A 22,623-nucleotide genomic window follows, 5' to 3' on the forward strand; every position below is an offset into this window, starting at 1 on the left:
AAAAGAAAGTATAACCTTTTCATATTTGGACAAGAAACGTTTACATCCAGACCAGAAACCTTAATTTCTTCATGCAACTGAATTATCTTGGGGGCTGCGTTGAAGAAAAATCAACAATTAATATGAATAACTAAAAGCTTAAGTTACAAGGAGAAACTGTAAAAATAAACTAATATTACATTTTTTTAAATCTATTAAAAAAGTTAAATGTACACTTTAAATTGTTAGTTGTTGTTTTGTATTACAAAATAAAGTGTAAGGACCACATGCGGCCACTAGACCGCGTGAGAAAAGTAACAAGGAGAAAATAAGAAAATGTGGTTTTACTTGTACAGAATATTTTAATTTATACTAAATTCAACAGACAATTACTTTAAAATATTTAATAAATGTAAATATATATTCAATTGTCTGCCGAATGATTTCGAGGCAAAGGTTACTTAAACTAGTTAAACAAGTAGAAAATAAAAAGGTTTTGTCTCTTTATATTACTGTGAGGGCATCTAAAGTACAAACTAGCCAAACTAAAAAACCTTAAGGATAAAATAGGAAGATATAATTCTCCATTTGCAAATTATTTAATTTCATACTGAGTTCAATTCACACTTCGTTTCAAATTATTTAGAAATCAACAATTTTAGCTATTATAAATAATAATTTAATTGTCTTTCCAGTTAGTTACTCGTAAGTAAGTAAGTCATTTATATTTATATAGCGCTTTTCTAGACCAGTTGAACTAGTTAAATAAATTGGAAAAATTAAATGTTCGTATTATATAACTGTGGAGCCTCCAATCTAAAAGGTCAAAAGGTCACCCAAGAAAAAAACAAAACTTAAGGTTAAAAGGAAAATAGAATATTTTACATTTACAAATACGTAATTCTTTACTTATTTAATATTATTCTGTTACAATCTCATTTTCCAAAGATATTAATTTATTATTATCCCCGGAGTAAATTTAAACTTTTATTTTCCTGAATTATGACTAGAATACCATATATTTTATTTTAAACTTCAAGTAGCGATAAATAAAACCCCATGACGACACAACATCAAAGCATCTATTAAAAAATAATAATAATATATATTGTTTTGTTTAAAAAAAAAACCCGCTCGTCATGTGTGGCTCCTTTAAGAGCGGATCCATCAGCGGAGGAGAGAGTCGAGCATCAGCCGAGAGACTGCAGCACATCCTCGGCTGCGCGCACTGGAGCCTCCCGGTCAACGTCACCCACGCAACCCGGTCCACGGCTGGACTGGAATGGGGGGCAACATATCCCGCTGAGTTCCCCCGAGAAAGGTTCCCCTGGAGCGGCAGAGACGCAGCGAAGATGGTGTCGTGGATCATATCGAGGATGGTCGTGTGAGTCACTGGTTCTGTTGTCGAAGCATCAACGTCCGAGCGACACGTTCCTGCTGGAATTATTGTCAGAATTTAAAGGGAGAAAAAAAACGCCATAAACGACATTTTAACGACTTTATTACTATTCGAGTCACACTTTGACTCAATATTGAATTAATTGAATGATTCAGCGATATTTGTGTTTGCTAGCTGCTGCGGCTAACACGTTAGCCTTTAAGAAGCGAACAAACAAACGCGTTTGTTGTCTTGTAAACAAATATAAATGTACTAAATATATATATTTATGTATGTGTTGACTCCATATGGTAGTTGTTATCAAACATGGTGTCGAGGCTGAAGCATGACTCATGTCAGGTGCATCATGCTAACAGTAAACATGAGCTAAAAATAACTGGAATCATCTTTAAAAATAGCATTTTTATTTTTTTTCAATTTTAAAAGAAGGATAAGCATGACTTTGATATTTCCCTGTTGTGTGGATAAGAAACCAAAATGCTTGTGTCTATAAATAGGCCATTTATATTACATAAGAATCATCAAAGGTGTTAATTTATTTCCATCTGGTTTGTCCAGTTCACTGCGGCTCTCACTGCTTGTGTTTCACCAATGGAAGCCTGGATTGAAATAATCTCATTTAATTTAGTTTCTGCCAAAATTTGACGTCTAATAATCAGATTTAAATCACAATATGGCATGTTCTGTGCCGAACAGATTCCTACTTTCACTCCAAGATGAAAGCACAGTGTGAAGCGGTTCGATGAAGGCGTGAACGGTCCCTGCTCGATATTCCGCCACATCAGCAGGATGTGACCCCTGAAGTCGCGTCACGTTCCCCACCTTTTGTCAGTTTTTCCATGTGACCCCCCCACCAGAACTGCCTTCCTGGCGCCTTCGACGGGGCCTTTTTTTTATGTTTCTGTCGTGTCGTCCTCTGGCCGGGGCAGAGCTCAGAAAGTCTTTTTTTAACTTGATGATATTCTGTTTCATCATAATCTATAAATTCTATTGATTTTATTCGAGCTTGTTTGCCGTTCCATGATTCTTGCTCCCTTTTAACAACAGTCAAGCAAGAGGAAAACATGTTTACTTGATGTACACTACTATAAAATAATGTTACAGTAGGGTTGTGTTTAGACAAGAATCTAGCGACACGATAGGTATCACGATACAAGGGCAGCAATACGATGTTTTTTGATACTGTAGTAACAAGGATATATTCATAGTATTGTCAAGTACTTTGGTGTTGCAGAATTTACAGACCACATGACTCTTGACAAAAGTCATAACTATTTGTTTTTGAAAAGAAAATATGTCCAAACATCACCTTTAAAAGCTGCTGTAGTTGACCGTATCCTCTCGCCCTCAGTCATCGCTGGGATTTTGGCACACAGGACGTTGTTAATAGAGGAAGTTTAATTGCGACATGAAAATGAACAAACGTTGTGAATATTTGTATGTTAATACTAAAACTTAAATAAAATAAAAGTTATCTAATTATTTATTAATCCACTAGTTAATGAAATGTAAACCATAAAGAAACTATGGTATACATTTGGAGATACCTTCAATTATACAAATAAATAAATACAATTGATACAGTACTGTTCAATATTGATATGGTATAATGAAAATAAATCTATAGCAATATTTAAGTGTATCAATATTTTCTTAGACCATTATTTACAACTTTGTCACAAAGAAGCAATATTTACCTAAACATCCCATAGTCTCAGAAAATGGACAAAGTCCACAGGGATAAACAAAATGGACGAATAGATGTTTTTTATTAAATGAGGAAAAACAGGAAATGAAATGCAAAGAAATCATAAGGAAATATTTAAATTATTGTTCTTTAAAACTCTGATAAACCATGTTTTATATACATTTATTTAGCAATATTGATTCAACTAAATATCTTCTTTCAGGTGGAAAAACAATAACAGGTCAACACATGTTTGTGAAACTGACTTCTGTCATGAGTGTTGACGTATAACATTGTTAAAAACCACTAAATAAGATGTTAAAACTATGGATGTAAAATGTGTATTTAAAGACAAAACTGCTCAGTGACGCTCGTCTAATCCAAGCCTTCAGCAGAGTCGTTTTTTCTTTGACCTCCAGTCAGATTTATCCTTCATCCAGTGACTTGAAACGACAGTTGTGCTTAAGTACAGACCGTACGGGGATAACCTGCTGTATAAGCACATTCACTCTCAAGTCAACACCTCAGGGGGGCCACACTCTCTTTCTGAACCCCCTTCTCTGACTCACACTTTTCTGTCCCTTGTTTTTTTTTTTTTTTTTTTTACAGCCTCGCTTTCGGGACACTTTACCCGGCTTACGCCTCGTACAAGGCTGTAAAAACGAAGAACGTGAAGGAATATGTAAGTGTCAGTCGTTTACTTTTTCACAAATGTCCGGTACTCTGTGTGTGTGTTTCTCTTTAAGACAAAGTCCAGATTAAACGTTGACTCTTTGAAGCGTTTTATTTATCTAGACGACTCGATTTAATATAAGCCAAAGAAAATGGCGTGAGCCTCGAGGCAGAGTCTGTTCTACCATCTTTTGATTACTGTTGAATACATTTCATTAAAAACCTTCAGTCTTTTGCGTAAATCCTTGACAAAGTATTTGTCATTGGATGAAAGTGAAGGCTGGATTTCAGGTCTCACAGTCTTCTAATCTGAGTAAAATTACTGTATTATATATATAAATAATATGGTGGGAAACATATTGTTTTGTCCCATCATTGTATATAATGCCAGGAAGTTACACAATCTTTCAGATTACAAATTACGATACAATTACAATAGAAGACGTATTACTTAAATATGAGTCACCTTGATAAGGCAACAAGAAACAAACATTTAAATTCTTAAAATCTTACGATGTTCTCGATCAAGGAACTCTTTGAAGGATCCATTGCAAGGGAGAAAGCGTCTCTACGACGAATGTTTTCCATTTACCCTTCAAAATCTTAGTGGAGCTTGATGGTAATCCACTGTTCTGTCACCTGTAGTCAACATATCCTGAGAGATTTCCGTTTTTGCGTTATTTTGCAAAAACAAATGGACACAAAAGCTGATAATCATGTCAGATGAAGTTAGTATTTTATATTTTCAATTAGTGCTTTTGAATAGTTTCTCTTTATTAAAGCATAATCTTAAAGGTTTATTATTATTTCTAATAGTTTGTGCACAAAACATTTATTAATTAAAGTTATTCAAATGAGTATTTTTCAATAAATATTTCCAAATTGCCTTTTGAGGTTCTTTAGGGTTTGTTATTTGAATAAATATGATGTATTTTTAAACCCACAGTACATGTCGACTCGTTCATGAATCAGAGGTGCAGGTGAACTAAATGGAGAAGTAGCATTGAAGTTCTTATCCCACTTACCTCACCACTGCAGGGCACTAAAAAAAGGGGTCCTGGAGGAGTAGATTCCTGCACCTTGGCTCAAAGCCTAGATTTGTGCTGAACACTCTCCTCCTACTGACGGGTTACCATAGCAACCTCCTCTCGATCTCCATTGAAGCAGACGTCCAGGAAAACAAGTGAGGCAGGACGGAGTGGAGGGCAGCACATTTAGAACTGATAACTTAAAGTTGCCCCAGTTTATCTACTGCAAGTTCAATCCTGAGACACATGTGACCCAGAGCTTTCCATTATTTATGAAAAAAAACTACGATCAAGATCCGTCCACATGCCTCGACACGTGTGAGCTCAGAGACGCTGATGCTCCATATGCTATTTTAGTGACACTGACTCGTGTTATTGGTGTGTTTACAGGTGAAGTGGATGATGTACTGGATCGTGTTTGCGCTGTTTTCAACGGCAGAGACGGTCACGGACATGACGGTCTCGTGGTGAGTCAGGAGACGCTCGTGGTTCCAGACTTTACTGCCCAATATAGCTGGTGATAAAAGAAGTGCTGATGTCGTATCAATGGACTCTTTCACTTGAACCTCAAGGCCTTTAGCATTCCATGATTTAAAAGTCATTCGTTGATAATATTTCAGCTTAAATTTTCTCTAATGTTTGTTTACGATTTGTCTTGCAGGTTTCCGTTTTACTTTGAGCTAAAGATTGCCTTTGTTATCTGGCTCCTGAGCCCATACACCAAGGGATCCAGCGTGCTGTACCGCAAGTTTGTCCACCCTACGCTATCAAACAAAGAGAAGGCAAGCTACTGTGCTTATGTAGCTAACCTACTGTGCTAATTTAGTTAGCTAAGCTACTGTGCTTATGTAGCTAACCTACTGTGCTAATTTAGTTAGCTAATCTACTGTGCTTATGTAGCTAACCTACTGTGCTTATGCAGTTAGCTCAGCTACTGTGCTAATTTAGTTAGCTAAGCTACTGTGCTTATGTAGCTAACCTACTGTGCTTATTTAGTTAGCTAAGCTACTGTGCTTATGTAGCTAACCTACTGTGCTAATTTAGTTAGCTAATCTACTGTGCTTATGTAGCTAACCTACTGTGCTTATGCAGTTAGCTCAGCTACTGTGCTAATTTAGTTAGCTAAGCTACTGTGCTTATGTAGCTAACCTTCTGTGCTTATTTATGAGCTAAGCTACTGTGTTAATTTAGTTAGCTAAGCTACTGTTCTTATGTAGCTAACGTACTGTGCTTATTTATGAGCTAAGCTACGGTGCTAATGTAGTTAGCTAAGCTAATGTGCTTATGTAGCTAACCTACTGTGCTTATGTAGTGAGCTAAGCTATTGTGCTTATGCAGTTAGCTAAGTTACTGTTCTTATGCAGTTAGCTATGCCACTGTGCTCATGTAGTTATCTAAGCTACTCTGCTGATGTAGTTAGCTATGCCACTGTGCTTATGTAGTTAGCTATGCCACTGTGCTTATGTAGTTAGCTAAGCCACTGTGCTTATGTAGTTAGCTAAGCCACTGTGCTTATGTAGTTAGCTATGCCACTGTGCTTATGTAGTTAGCTAAGCTACGGTGCTTGTGTAGTTCGCTAAGCTACTCTGCTTGTGTGGTTAGCTAAGCTACTGTGCTAATGTGGTCTGCTAAGCTACTCTGCCAGTGTAGAAAGCTTAGCTACCATGCTAATGTAGTATGCTAAGCCACTGTACTAATGTAGTTGGCATTGTTTGGAATCAATATCTATGGAAATTGATGACAAGTTGTGTGAAAGCCCAATGTTATAATTGTGGCCAGCATTCCTGGAGTTTGACACACCAGCTGTATTGTATATTTATATTCGTCAACATTCATATAACGGTGTCTGTCTTTCAACAAAAATAAGTATTTTACGAGGCAATTTTTGGAAAACGCCCGGGGGCCAACTCAGGATAACAAATTAATTTGATGAGGAGAGTTTGTATCCATTGTTCAAAAACTAAACATGAACAAGAAAAACACAAATTGCTTTAGTGAATGTGAACATCAAGGAAAACTGGATGGAGTAGTTGACGAACCACAGAGATGATTGATGACATGTAAAAATTTTAGCTTCTTGTGTCTTTGAGTTGTGTTCCACGGCTGCTTTAATTCTTCTCATCCGTCGCAGGAGATCGACGAGTACATTGCACAGGCTAAAGACCGGAGCTACGAGACCATGATGAAGTTCGGGAAGAGGGGTCTCAACATCGCCGCTACTGCTGCCGTCACCGCAGCTGCCAAGGTGAAGAGAAATGATTTTCTCTGAATTAGTTTTTTCCATCGTCTATGAAAATATGATTTCAAATCAGGAAGAATGAATATAAATCTCCAAAGACCAGATCGATCGGCACATGGAAGACAAGGAAGGTTTGCTTTTCAGCTGAAGAATCTCCTTAACACAAGTGCTGTTAAAGTTAGCTTTAGTTCAGGAACTGAAAGACCAGGATTGAAAGTTTATTTTTAACATTCAAAATAGTTACATTTAAAATGAAGGCTTCAGTTCCTAACATGTCATTTGGTTACAAAATCCAGTTTTGTTATGAAACTTAAAATGTCTAGTTTTTATATAACATTTCTCCTGCCAAAAATATCAAAGATGTGCTTCAATCACAAGAATTTAGCGACTATCAGGTCTCTGACCTTGTTTCAATAATTGCATTGAAAAATTCCTTCATACCATCTGATAATGAGATGCTTGAAATTCAGAGCGTTCTGTTCCCTTTTGTGACATTGTTGGATTTTCGAAGTGCCGCTATGAGGAAGTGGACACGATATGATAAGAAATGATTTGATTTTTCTGGGCCAAACTGTACAATGAGTTTATTCAAGTATAGGTATTCATTTTTTTCCAACATTTTCCAATTTAGTTTGATTTATTATGTCATTTTTATGATCTTAACCCTTTAGTTGTCTCTGGGTCATGGTGCCCGAAAGGCCGGAAAACAAATGTTTGTCGTATGCCTTTGTTGTCTCTGGGTCAAGGAGACCCGAAAGGTCGGAAAACAAATGTGTTTGTGGTATACCTTGTGTTGCCTCTGGGTCAAGGACAACGACCTCCCTGACTTCCGTAAATACATATGCAGTGGTGGAGGTCGTTCACCTTGACCCAGAGACAACACAAGGGATACGACAAACACATTTGTTGATGGGCTTCGGGGTCACCTTGACCCACAGACTACACAAGGGATACCACAAACGCATTTGTTGACGCAATTCTAGGTCACCTTGACCCAGAGATGACATAAGGGATACCTCAAACGTATTTGTTTAAAGGGTTCCGGGTCACCTTGACCCTGAGACAACAAAAAGGTTAATGTTGCGGGAGTGTATATTTGAGGCTTCTTTCATGATGTCGTCTTGTATACTATGAGTTCATTTCTGCAAAGTTCCTTCAGCATATAAAGCATTTTAACTTCTGGCACTGACCCTTCTGACGCACAAAAATAAATATATATATTGTGTCCACAACCAGGGGCAGGGCGTGTTGTCCGACAAACTACGGAGCTTCAGCATGCAAGACCTGACCCTCATCAACTCGGAGGACGAGCTGTCCCTCCACACCGAGGCCCGGACGAGACGGGAGCACATGGACGACTTGAGCTCGGGGTCCAGCACGCTGCCCCGGGCGAAGAGCGCCGCGGCCAGACAGAGTAAGTCAAAACACAGTCGCAACCACTGTGCTCGTCGTCCCACGGCATCCGAGTAAAGAAGCCTTTCCCTCCACATGACTGGCTCTAAGTTGAAGGGGCTTTATCTCGTTAAATCTTGTCGGAGAGGGACCGGAGCTGATCCAAATGTGGTCATGTGGTGTTGAAAGTGAAGGGAGGGGGGTAAGCCTCTTTGTTGGTCGCACAATTCTGACTGTGTGAACCTCAAATGCTGTGAGCAGAATACAGAGAGAAACTGTTTTTCAGAGACTAGTAAAAAGAGAAGAAATAACCCCAAAGCTTTTAGTGTTTGTTTAACTCTTCGTTGCAGATCCTGTCACTGCCGACAGGATATGACATGAATATAACCTTGTTTTAAAGAGTTAAATCTCTGCCCGACAGAACCTGTGACGAGCAGCAGTGACTTGTCACTCTGAGGTTGTCGAGAGTTCAGACTCATTAATGTGGACTTGAATTATTCACCCAAGTTTAACAGGCACGAGTGAAAATAATCTGCTCGCTGATTTTTCATTTTCTGAATTTTTCCAAAATGTGTCCTTATGTACCCACAGCCTTGTGCTTCGTCCTGCTCATGAGCAACGTTCTCACCATATAATTAAGTGTTGTGGATGTTCTCTTTGAATATAAAATCACTTGATCTAGTTGAGGAATCAAAATGACTTTTGAATGAGTCGGTGCGATATAAGCTGCAGATTATTTTTATCGTTCTTAAAAACATTTTGGTCTTCAGAAACATTACTCCTCGTATCGGCTTAGACTTAGACTGCACTTAGACTGCACTTTATTGATCCCTTTGAGATGACACTCTCAGGGAAATTTCTGAAAAGGCTGAAGCTTATGTAACTATTAAAAGAAAAAGGTGCTCTAGAAGGGCTGCATTAGTGCTTGGTTCTGTTTTACTATTGCATTTTTTTTTTAATTCTGTACTTGTACCACAAAAAATTCGATGTTTATTTACAACATTTGCAATAAAAGTTTCTTATTGTGAAACATGCTATTATTATAGCTCCCTCTAGTGTCGGAATCGTACAACTGCAATCTTACTCAGTTTTCAGTCCTCAATTATTTGCAAAATAAGATGAGTTTCTGTAGTTTTAAATATAAACACATAAAAACTCTTGCCAAATGTAAAGCAGTTTTAGGGGTGTGTGGGGGGAAAAAAACGATACGGCGATATCTAGAACAGTCTTTTTTTTTTTTTTCCAAGTTAATGTTGCATGGTACTGATCTTCAACAGCATTTTAATTATTTGATTTTATTATTATTATAACAAAATATAAAATAAAATCATAGCTTATTTTTAGCAGTTATTTTATGGTTTTTATTTAATTGTGTGTGTACAAATAGATTTTCTTTTTTTTTTTTTTTAAATTTACAATTAGCATGCAAATATTCACAGTTTATTCATTTGTGTTGCAATTAAACTTTCGGTCGCTAGATGGCAAAAGTCATTACTTCCTCCGCAGCTTAACGAGCGATGAAATCCTGTGAGATCCCATTGATGACTTAGGATGAGAGGATACAGTCGACTCTGAGATTAATATCTCGTATCGTGAGATTAGTGTATGGCTGCAGCCCTAAGTAGGCTGGTGGTCATGTGACTCTCTGGGCAGGTTGTCCTCAGCACAGTAACGCTGTGAAGAGTATCGTAGAAATAAAGTTATGCGTGAATAAAACTTTGACACTATTTCTTTCACAACGAGACTTCACTCTTACAGCTCGCTCACTGGCAGCATCATCGGTTGCTGCCGAAGACACTTCGTCACAACACGGCTCGGACCAGTCCGACACCAGGACCGAACAATCTGACGAGGACGTGGCAGACAAGACCCCCAAGAAGGCGGCTGCTGCCGCCAAGACCACCAAGAAACCTGCTGCTGCTAAGACGGAGGTAACCAACACACACACAATTCATACAAAAAATTAAACTTATATTAGTATACATGTTATTATGATGCTGATTATTTTCAGGAACATCTCAATAACAAGTTTGTCTAATAAATGAACAATTACAAACACTTAAAAAAAAGGGAGATGTATTGATTTTTAACGACAGGGGGCGACAAATGCGGCTTAAAGAACCTTTTGAACTTGATATAAGATGTAACCTTTATTCTTATTCCCACACTGGGAAGTCTGAACTGAGCTATGCCTCAGGTTGATCCTCACTAGCAAGAAGTGTTTGGGCAGGTTTATTATTGACATCAGAACATCAATTAATCTCTCCATGTTTTGATGTCCGTCATACTGTAGTACACTACTGTTCATAGTGTAGTATTTGGGTTGCACACTTTTTCAAAAAGTTAGGATCCACGGCATCAAAAGTTAGGATCCATTTTTTTGACTGCTTCACTTGATGAAACTATGATAAATATTTCACCAAATATTGTTTAATTCACGAAACAAACTAGATCAAAAAGGGTCACTAACTAGTTTAATTGTTGAGTTTTATTTAATGGACTGGGGAGCATCTAATTCTACTAAAAAATAAAATTTGAAAACATGTTTTTTCGCCTCGATATCTCTAAAGTCAGAGAAGGAAGATGAACACGGATGGACATGTGGGTCTAGAGCTGTAGGGGTTTGCAACCATTTGTTGGGGTCCCCATTGGTGCATAAATAACCCCCCACCCCCATCTTACCAGTATTTGTCTGCACATGTAAACATTGAATCATTTCATGATTAAAGGTTGTATTTTATTGTTTTTTCATCTTTTTCTTTAAACCTGTTGCACCTTCCTTGTAACTGTACTCCGCCCCCTAGTGGCCGAGTGACCACTTTTAGATCTATAACCCATGGTTTTCCATCCATTTGTTGACAGCGTTTACAACGTATACAAACAGTTTCTGTCCGTCCGCTCACTGTCCAAACAGGCCGCGACGAAGACGGTGAAGAAGACTGTGAAGAAGAAGACGACGACCACCGCTGAGACGCCTCCATGAGTCCAGCAGTTCACATCTGCTGAGCGTTCACCCGCAGCCTGCCCCCCCGCTGAGATTAGCCCACACAGACACACTGGTATATATACACACATCACACAGACACACTGGTATATACACACCCATCACACAGACGCACTGCTTTAGGTATCTATAGCGACAGTAAGACTTTACTCTTGTAGGTGACAGTCGGTGGTCTTGATCTCTTAATACTCACCTGTGAGTGTTTGTCTTCTAACACTTTTCTAAATCATCTCTTCTGCTTTTAGTGACACCTATAGGTCAGTTTGTCGGATCAGATTCATTTCGATTTTTAGATGAAAGATAATGAAGCTGTTTTGTGACCAGTTTTATTCTTCTAATTGACGCCATTTTAAATCGACTGAGCGTTTGGAGTCTGGCTTTACAAAGCACACGTCTCCACGCCACCATGTTGTTTTGACGTCCTGTTGTGTTTATTTATTAAATCTCTAGCGTCTTTACTTTTGGATACAAGCTGACGTGGTCCAGGAGTCACATCAGTGACTTTAAAGTCTTCTGTTGCAGCATAAACTATTAAACGTAACCAAAAAAAACATACGACGGCTAAAGAAGTAAATCTCTGAGATGCTGTTTTAGACTTCAGGGAAGTTGTTTTGCATACGAAGGGTTTCTCTGCTTGAGCACCGCTGGTCTGTCTTGCGTCACCCTTGTTTGAGCCAGTAGGGGGAGACAAACTCCACCTTTTCTGCTCGACAGTGTACACATTGTAAATAGACACATTGTAAAACAAAGAGCTTGCTTGCCTTATTCATGCTCTGAACTTGCATATACTCATTTTTATTAAGTGTTTTTAATTTAGCAAAAGTGATTCGAGGTGCTTCCTTCTTTAAATATCTTTTACACAGATGACCGACAACGCAGCTGCAAATCTAAATTCTTCTCACTTTGCCGAAAGGACATTTGGAAACGCTGTTGTCTTTCATTGTGACATTTGTAAAGTTGAAACAGTGTTAAGTTGAATCGGAATTTGTTAGTTTTTTTTGTTGCGTTTAAACCACATTTTAAACTGCATATTTGTTTCAGTTGAGCTCTTGTGTCGAAGCTCATCAAATTGTATGTGCCCTTGAGCAACAGAGGCTGAGAGGGGTTTCGTGTAAGTGAATCTGCTAATAAAGGAAATCAAAGAAACACTAAACGCTCTGTCAATCATTCAAATGGATCTTTTACCTATTTTACTTATTAAAACTTAACTCCAAATAAATATATATGAAGTATATTCATCATCTAGTGACCTGCTAAATATAATTTCCAACACCAATTGTTTATATTTATATTTGTTAAATAGGTCTCGGACGTCTTGGTGAGGTAATTCAGTTGCATCTGGGTGGAGGCCCCGGGGCATGTCGGAAGATATAAACAGGAGGAGTAGTTGATTTAATTCTGGTGGTGCTGTGGATCCAGGAAAGGTTAGTTCCAAAGACGTGGCACCAGAATACTTTCAATTTTGACCTATTCAGAGAAACTACCTGCACCAAATATCGACGAAAGACTCCTACAGCAGCTTCCAATTGAAAACTATATAGAGTACATATAATCATAATACTAGTTATAATAATAAATGGACAATAGAGTTCATTGTTGAATAAAAAAAAAACGTTTTCTCCTGCACTGCTGTATTTAAACGGAAGAGGGCGCCACACACCCCTCTTAGATAAACGTAACGCATCCATTTAGATTGACGCCAATTGCGATTTATTTAAATTATATTATTTTTTTTAGGATTAAAAGTTGAAGTTACGCCAAGTCATGACTTTATATTAAGCAGGAATAATTAAAAGTTAAAAAATAAAAGCTTCGAAGTAGTTCCATTTTTAATTTTTTTTTTATATATATATTTACTAGGCGGACGTGTTCATTTCCTTTGTGTTTAAATTTTCATTTTAATAATAATAATGGCTATTAAAGAGACGAAATTCTGCCATTAAAACAAATCTTTTTTTAATACATACAAGTTAACCTCACGCCTAAATTGTTCATTTCTTTTGGTTCAAATACTGACTAATCATATGCGCTCTCATCACTTGGTGGCGCTGTCTCCTAAACTAAGTCGCGTGCAGGCTGTTACCACCTGCAATCTATGTGATAAATATAGTTTGAAAAACAAAACAAGTTTTATAAATATAAAAAATAATCTAGCGAAAATAAATTTGAACAATTACCGTATCCCTGGTAATATTTGTTCCCATATCGTTCCAGAAGCAGCAACTCTTTCAATAAAGAATGTAGAAGAAATACCATCTTTTGACTGAAGAGGGCGCTCCCAGGACGTTTGAAGTCTCAAGTGAGCAACAACAATTTTAACAACTTTCCTAAGAAAACAAGTCATCATCCATTTAAAAGCGTGTTTCTCTTTTTAAAAACTCCAAACTATTCTGACCATTTTTTTGAATCCCTTCACCCGCCGACGGTGGCGTCTCTTGACCGGGCCGCGGGTCGTCCTGTCCGTGACACTCGTGGCCCAAGTTGGCACCGAGACCAGAACTCCTGCTCTCTGGCTGATAAATATAATTCACGACAGCTTATGCAAGATGTCAACTAAACCAGGGAGACACGTGTCTATGTGTGTGTCTGTGTGTGTGCGGGTGTGTGTGTACATGCACACGTGTGTTCCAGGACATACTATATCAGTGTTTTAAAGGGTGGAAGGTGTTGACAGGGCCAACGAGTCGGGTCAGAGTGTCAGGACCAATCTGTCTGGCCTCAGTGTGTGTAAGTGTATATAGGCGTCGTATGGAAAAGGTGTGTGTGTGTGTGTGTGTGACGTGAGCTGGTGTGTCAGATCTTGACAAAAAAAAAAGGGTTGCCCAGAGAAACACCCACGCCAGCTCCTGGTACGAAGCCTCGGAGGTGAGAAGTGTCACTAATGGCTTGTGTGATGAGTTAAACGCCGCGACCCGGTCTCTGAGCTGCAGCCGGTGTGTGCTCCACGAGAAGTTCTTGATCCAGACGAGGACGGACTTTTATGAAGACTTTTTGGTGAAAGAACATATACAAGTGCAGGGAGGTGACCAGGGGAAAATGGTAAACGGGTCTTACTTGTATAGTACTTGTCCAGCACCAAAAGGACTTCAAACCAAGCGGCATATTCAAGCATCAGGTGCTGATGGGAGTAGGCCGTAATGCAGCGCGCCATCTGAACCAATCAGAGGGATTTGTTTCTCGCTGTGATTACGATACATTGTTGTCCCAGAGGAAGAAGAAAAAAAACAATATCGAAATATAAGGACTTTCTTGTGAACCCACGTTGTGACCTTTTGGGAGACTTAATTTAGGTGAAATCCAGGATGGTGTTGAGACCTTCAGGGATTCAGATCAGGACCAGATTCTTTTTGGGGCGGAAGATTGAGGCCAATACTTTTATTTTTTTTAAGGACAAACCGAGTAATTCTGTCTCTAGACAGAAAGAGCTGTTGGACCAGAACTCTAACCAGTACCGACCAAAAAGTACAGATCATTTCAGGGGTGAAGATCCCAGCAGATTGCAATCTGATCCCAGGTCCGATTTAGGATTTATAATCCAGATTGTCCGAGGGCCTAAGATTTTGAGGCAAAACTCAAGTGGGGTAGTCGGTGGTGGAGAAAAGGACTTCGTTTTTTGAAGGAATCGAGTTCGGAGAACTGGATTTGCATGTTTAAAATTAAGAGCACTTTGCTAAAGACCTAGACCAGGTCCAGATGTTAGATGTTTAAACTGATAAAACTGAAGAAGCGGACCAGAAATGTGAACATGTTTCTTGCCGTTTTAGACCGAGTTTCAAACCATTCTTTGACATCTGAAGGTCTGAATCAGAAGTCCTCAATGATCTGTTACTGCGATTTTTTTTCCAAGTTCAGTCCAGTTTGTAGGCCTCCCTGAACCAAGTCCGTTTTCTTGGAGAACTCAGTCCTTCTTCTTCTATCTTTTTGACTTTGGTTCACACGTATACCAGTCTTTCCTCTACCCAGAAGCCCCCCATATCTTCTGAGGGAGAAGACCACAGGTGGTCTGAAACCAACCTGGACTAGAACACCTTAAGAAAAAAGGACTCTCTGAACCTCTAATCACCGAGCCGGTTCAAACCTGATCTGACGAGAAGAGAAACACTTGTCGAGACATTCTGCTGGAAAAGTTGCTTGACTGTCGAGCTGATGAAAGCGTCTCCGCCGTGTTAAGGTTGATGTGCTTGATAAGTCATTTGTAAGTTCGTCTCCTCTGACGCGTTCCTCGACGGAGACAACGGTCGTTAAAGTTCTCGTCTGCGGCGCCGAACTAAACATCGTTACTGCTTCCTTTTGTTTGCTCTCCACCTGTTTCTGCTCTTGTTATTTTCCCTCAAATCTTTTTATCTATTTCTATCTTCTTCGTTTCTCCTCCCGGTGATGGAGAGGATGCTAGGTATCCATAGCAACGTGTTTGCGCATGTGTGTGTGTGTGTGTGTGTGTGTGTCTGAAGCATCCGTGTGTCGCCTCTTGTCCAAGACGTGGTAATTACTCGAGCTTACCTCGGCGCTAATTAACCGTCGCCGTGGTAATCGGCGGGTCAAGTGACCGGGACAATTGGCTCACCTTCCTGAGCGTCACTCGACACCCTCTTCTGTCCTACAACTTTGGACCTTCACCCCGACTTCCTCCCCCTCTCCCTCTCACTGACTCACACGGATTCATCTCTCCGTGATGATGATGGTGTCGGGACGGTGGTCCGGGTTTCACTCCAGGTCTTCCTCCCTCTCGCCCGACCAGGGAGACCAGGACTGGTCTCCGACTGGGGCGGAGGTTAGACCTTCACGGCTTCAAGGACGGGTGTGACTCATTGGAACTGAACATGATGGAAACTTCAAATATATCTGCACCAACATGTGGTTCACGTCTGGACCTAACTGAGTATTCAATAATACTTGTTGTGACATAGAAAATAGGTGTAACTGTTGATAACTTTTACTTTTCTACTTTTAATTCTACTTCTTTTACTAGTGATATTACTATCAAGTGTAGTTTAAAGAGTTAAAATAAAATAAAGCTTTATTTAGAAATATTGATTATTAAAGAAAACAACCAAAAATAAGTATTTATTTATTTAATTCAGTTTTTTTTAAACGTTTTTCCCATTTTCAGTGTTTATTTTTATTTTTTTTAGTGTAAAAAAGTTTTATTCAGATTTTTAAAATGAATTGACAATTGAACTGAATGCTGTTCATGGGGGCACATTTGGCCCTTTGACTGTAATAATTAGGCCCTTAGGAGGTTAGAACAGCCATGGGGTTGGAGACAGAAGTTGCATTTATTCCCATTTTTGTCTCAAATACCAAGAGTATTTTTGAAGCTGCAAGAGTTTTTTTCAAGAGTACAATACAGGAAAAACAACACACGGGCCTGATACACTGGTTTCACAACAATGTAATTATACTTTAATTTTTTTTAAGTGTATCATTCTAATTCAATAAAATGTTGTCCAAGAAAATATCTATAGAAATTACTTTTCATATTTTAGTTACATTTCAAATAAACCTTTTTTCTCAAGTTGAAAAAGCACACACAGCAGTTTAACTTAATCAAAAACTAAATGTTCAAAAGTTGAGTTTTTACTTCATTTACACTTAATGCTGCTAACGCCCAATATTTACCTCAAAATCATTTCTTGAAGGTTGTCGCCATTAAAAGCTCAGTTTTTGCCTGTTTACTTAAAAAAATGTGTGGCCCTTGATCAGACCACACGTGGCCCCCTACCGGTCACATAAAATACAGCGATATACACACAATACTTCTTGGAACTATGATGCTGGTCGTCTCATTGTGAGTCAAACGAAGAATCTGCATCAATATCTTAAATGATCAACAATAATTAACGATATATAAACATTTAAAGTTTCAAACCTTCGACTACAAGGCGTCATGTATTTTTAATTATTTATTTGAATTTGATTTTTTTGGTATTTTTCAAAGTTGCCCAAAACTTTAAAAAAAATATATTTTTAATTCCTGGTTTATGCTTTTGTAATTATTTCTGTCAGTTTGACTTTGGAGCTAAATGTGTGCCTTAGCATGAGGTTAGCGTTAGCGACTGATGCTAATCCCAAATATGACAATTAAAAAAAAAGTGCTTTGGTTCAATATTTTTAATCGGGAAATTGCAACTAAATCAGTATCTGTGGCGTTACCATGCGGTTGTGAACTATTCTAAACGTTGGGTGAAAGTTCAGACCAAAAAATAAGCGAAACAAATCGTCCGTCTTGAGTGAATTCCACGACACACCTGAACCGCTTTCCTCAGACTCGTCGATTCCCAAAACTGTCTGCCGCTTGCATCACCCTCCGCCTCTGTCCTCTCCCCTTTATCCCTCTCTGGGGGGCTTCACACTCTCCTCATCCTCCCTGCTCGTCCTCCTTCATGAAAAGAAAATCCATCTGCCCTTTTGAGGAAGGGGACGGAGAGATGGTTCCGGCGCTTGAATCCGACAGGCGTCTGAAAGGAGTTTGTTAGAGATGGAGAGAAAAAAAAAGGTAGAAAAACTAAATGTTAGAAGGTATTGAAAGAGGAATTAAAGAGTGAGGCGCCGACATTGTGCGTGGATGTTCCGAGGCGAGGAAGGACGGCGCTTGAGGTTGAGCGAGCGGTGAAAGAAGAGGTCAGGAGAAAAGAAAGTAGCGGATTAATGAAGCGGAGGAAGGAGGGAGTTCAGAGACCAGAGGGGAAATAAGGTGAGCTGTGTGTTTGACATCCTATCAACAGTTGTTTACTCCACACACGTGGCTCTCTCCGTGGTGCTGAACCAAACATGGGTCCAGAAGAAGTGGCCTCTCCGGCGGCCCCCCACGTGGAGACGCTCCTGTCAGAGAGGGGGGGAGGCGAGGGAGGGGGAGGGATGGAGGGATGGAGAGAGGAAGGGGGGGAGGGTCTATATTTAACCACTCATTGTTTATTAATGAGCGGGTGTTTAGTCAGACCTGAGGTGCTGTTTAATGTATGATGACAACCACGCTCTCCGGGGACCTTTTTCCACTTCTCCTCGCCCCACGCTTTACATAACCACACATGCTGAGGAGGGCGGGCGGGGTACTGGTCATGGTGGTTATGGGGTGGGGGTGGTTATGGTGTGGTGGTCATGGCGTGGTGCTGGTGGTGATCAGGGTTTGGTGATGGTGGTGCTGATGGTCTTGGGTATGTGGTGGTCGTCATGGGGAAGCGCTTGTAGTGGTGGGGATCGGGGGTTAGTGGTGGGGGTGCCCGTACACTTGGGTTGGTAGTGGTGGTGGGGGTGGTGGTCATGGGGTTTGTGGAAAGGGGTGTCTGTGGACTTGGGTTGGTGAGGGTGGGTTCATGTGGTGGTATTAGTCGCGAGGTTATGGTGGTGGCCATAGAATGTAGTGGTTCTGGTCTATGAATGACTGCAGTGAGAGTTTGTGAGACGGCAGGATCTTCTTCTCCCCTGAGCAGCAGCATCACACGGGGAGAGTCAACACACGGACACGCTGACGCTGGAAGCAAATCTGTGGAGATGAAGCCGCCATTTTTTTTTTACATCACAAACACATTATTAAGACGACGACTCATTTAATTCACCATCACTGTGTAGACACGATCTCAGTGGAGGATCCAAACTTTACTTGACTTACTGTACCTCGGAGAGGGAGGGAGAGAGAAGAGAAGGAGGGAAGGAGGGAAAGAAGAGAGGGAAGAAAGGAGGGAAAGAAAGAGAGAAGAGAGGGAAGAAAGAAGGGAAAGAGGGAGAGAGAAGAGAGGGAAGAAAGGATGGAAAGAAGGAGGGAAGAAAGGAGGGAAAGGAGGAGAGAAGAGAGGGAGGGAAGGAGGTACAAAAAAGAGAGGAAAGAAAGGAGGGAAGGAGGGACAGAAAAGAGAGGGAAGGGAGGAGGGAGAGAGAAGAGAAGGAGGGAAGGAGGGAGGGAAGAGAGGAAAGTAAGGAGGGAAAGAGAGGGAAGAAAGAAGGGAGAGAGACCAGAGTGAAGAAAGGAGGGAAAGAAGAGAAGAAATAAAGGTGAATTTTGACTTGAGTTGACTCATTATCAAGAAATTTACATTTAGAATCTAGAAATCACGAAGTTTAACTTTTCCATCAACATCGCAATGTTTTATATTCAGTAGAATATGATTATAACGTCAGTACTACCACTAATATTACCATCAATATTACCATCAGTACTACCACTAATATTACCATCAGTATTACCATCAATATTACCATCAGTATTACCATCAGTTATACTACTTTTTTATGACTTCTTCTACTCCTTTTACTACTACTTCTTCTTTAATATTACTACTTCTGCTGTTCCCACTGATGTGTATATATATATATATATACACTTCTTCACTGTATATATATATACAGTATATATATTCCTACTCCAGCCAAGAGACCAACGTAGTAGATTGGAGCAGCTGTTTAGTTTCTCTGCAGAGTCACATGATGGTCTGAACAGCTCTGTCAACCATCAGAGCCTCAGAGTAGAACCAGCTGTGACCTCAGTGTTTGTATTCACTCGACTCACCTCCAGAGAAGAAATACACCTGCAAAGTTGTGTTGTTTCAAACAACTGCTCCAGTTACAGCACACACACACACACACACACACACACACACACACACACACACACACACACACACACACACACACACACACACACACACACACGTCCTGCTGAGGTGTGTATCAACGACCCGAGCTCCTCCTGACAGTCGCCTACAAGACCTCTCTGGGCGCAGCACAGGAATGAAAACAAACCAATTTGTGTCTCCATGCCAAGCCCGCACTCACAATCACACACACACAAACACACACACACACTCGCGTACACACACGCACACACACGTATCCGCTCATGCGCACACGCACATGCGAGGGTGAGTCACTGGGACTCGGGCATCCGCCGATGCTTTAATGTGCTGAGCCGACAGGAAGGAGGGAGCGATGGAGGTGAAGGAGTGAACGAGGAGGTGAAGAAGATGGTGGAGCGTCGAGGGATCCACGAGTCGTGATTGAAGTAGAAACACATAATAATGTAACGTAAAGAAGAATTTAATTAACATTCAAATAATCAATGCTTTAATCAGCCTCGTATTACTGTGGGAGTCCTTCATTTGCATGTTACACACCCACTCACACCGACTCACACACGCAGAGTCACACGCACAAACATATTTCATGCATATTTGTGTGTGTGTGTGTGTTGAGTTGGAGCATTTTTGTGTTTGTGTGTGAGGGTGTGTGTGTGTGAGTTTGTCGGAGTTCATGCAAATGTTTGTGTGTGTGTCTATGTGCAAGAGTGTGTGTGTGTGTGTCTGTCGAAGTTCACGCATATGTATTTGTTTATGTGAGTGTGTTTGTGTTGAAGTTCATGCATGTGTGCGTCTGTGTGTGTGTCGAATTACTTACGTGTGTGTGTGGGTGTGTGTGTGTGTGGGTGTGGGTGGGTGGGTGGGGGTGTGTGTGTGTGTGTGTGTGTGTGTGTTGAGTTCATGCATATATATGTGTGTGTGTGTGTGTGTCATGATCATGCATGTGTGTTTGTGTGTGCATGTGTGTGTCAAAGTTTATATACGTGTTTGTGTGTTGAGTTCATGCATCTGTGTGTGTCTAATTTCATGCATGTGTGTTAATGTGTGCCTCGATGAAGGCTATTGCATTTGATTGTGTATTTGTGTCCATTTTTCTGTCTGTGTGTGCGTGCGTGTGTTAAAGTGCATGCATATTCCCTGTGTTTGTGTCTGTGTGTACATGAATCTTGTTCAAGTACATCCACGTGTGCGCATCAGAGTGTGTAAGTGTGCAAGTTGGGGAAAGCTAATGCATGCACTTTTTCTGTATTACAATGTATATATGCATATCACTGTGTTTGTGTGTGACTTTGTGTGTATGCACATGTGTTTGATTTTGTTTGTATTTACATGTGTGTCTTTGTATGATTTTGTGTGTATGTACCTGTGTGTGGTTTTTGTGTGTAAGTACATTTGTGTGTGTGTGTGATTTTGTGTGTATGTACATGTGTGTGTGTGATGTTGTGTGTATGAACATGTGTGTGTCTTTGTGGGATTTTGTGTGCATGTACACGTGTGTGTGTCTGTGTGTGATTTTGTGTGTATGTACATGTGTGTGTGTGATTTTGTGTGTTTGTACATGTGTGTGTGTGTCTGTGTGTGATTTTGTGTGTATGTACATGTATGTGTGTGATTTTGTGTGTATGTAAATGTGTGTCTTTGTGGGATTTTGTGTGCATGTACACGTGTGTGTGTCTGTGTGTGATTTTGTGTGTATGTACATGTGTGTGTGTGTCTGTGTGTGATTTTGTGTGTTTGCACATGTGTGTGTGTGCAGCAAAATTAATCTTTTCCATTTACCTTAAACATTTAATTAAGTCATTATAAAGAACTTCCTTCTGTCAAGAGCGTCAGTGAGAAATGTTTTGCTACATGAGTGAAAATAATAAACCTTGAATTGATTTATTACATTCTAGTGTATTTATCTATAAATTAATTTCATATTAATGTTGTATTTTTCATAGTTGTAAAGACTTAACTTCATAATGATTAAAAATACATGTAATCTTACTGTTACACAGACTGTTATAATAGTGTGTCTTCAATAGTATTGATGTTTTGCTCACTGGCCTGTGTGTGTGTGTTGTGTGTGTCACTCTTGTACATGTGTGTGTGTGTGTCACTCATGTACGTGTGTTTGTGTTGTGTGTGTCACTCTGCTCATGTGTGTGTGAAGCATCCATCTGCACTGGTCTGACTCAGGCCATCCGTCTTTATGTAAGTGTGACGCGATCATTCCAGTGTAGGTGGATGAACAACTATTGTGTTTATGTAACACGTCCATGTGTTCGGGAAAGCCCTTTTTTTTTTTTTCCCTCGCCCACGTATTCGCCGTCACGCTTGAATAATGAACTTCCTGACTTTATGAATATAACATTGAGCTTCCTGCTGCCGCTGCTGGAGGAAGGCGTCGGAGTCCAGCCGGGCGGATAATAGACGTCTTACCTGTTCTCCATCCAGGTGTTGCCGTGGACACCCGAGCGTGTCGCGGCCTCGCAGCTGCTCCGAGGGAAGCCCTCGTGCCTCGCTGTGTACTTGTGTGTTTGCTTTTGTAATGAAGCCGCCGGTTTCTGGGGAAAGCCCAAGGGCTAACCTCCGCCCACACACTCTTCCTGGATACCTCTCTTTCTCTCTTCCTCTCTTCCTCTCTTTCTCTCTTTCTTTCTCCTCCTCC

The 22,623-nt window shown here is 40.1% G+C and overlaps 1 protein-coding gene across 1 annotated transcript; it reads left to right on the forward strand.

Annotated features, from left to right (window-relative positions):
* Positions 1 to 1,182: 1,182 nt before the first annotated feature.
* Positions 1,183 to 12,553, forward strand: reep2 (receptor accessory protein 2). The gene is made up of 8 exons (XM_087799308.1): positions 1,183 to 1,363; positions 3,675 to 3,747; positions 5,156 to 5,232; positions 5,427 to 5,547; positions 6,897 to 7,010; positions 8,241 to 8,418; positions 10,155 to 10,327; positions 11,311 to 12,553. Exons 1-8 carry the CDS (start codon positions 1,332 to 1,334, stop codon positions 11,377 to 11,379), a joined length of 837 nt encoding a protein of 278 aa, XP_087655434.1. The 5' UTR covers positions 1,183 to 1,331; the 3' UTR covers positions 11,380 to 12,553.
* Positions 12,554 to 22,623: the final 10,070 nt, after the last annotated feature.

The sequence above is a fragment of the Callionymus lyra genome, chromosome 9 (assembly GCF_982586985.1).
Source record: "Callionymus lyra chromosome 9, fCalLyr1.hap1.1, whole genome shotgun sequence".
NCBI classification, from domain to species: domain Eukaryota; kingdom Metazoa; phylum Chordata; class Actinopteri; order Syngnathiformes; family Callionymidae; genus Callionymus; species Callionymus lyra.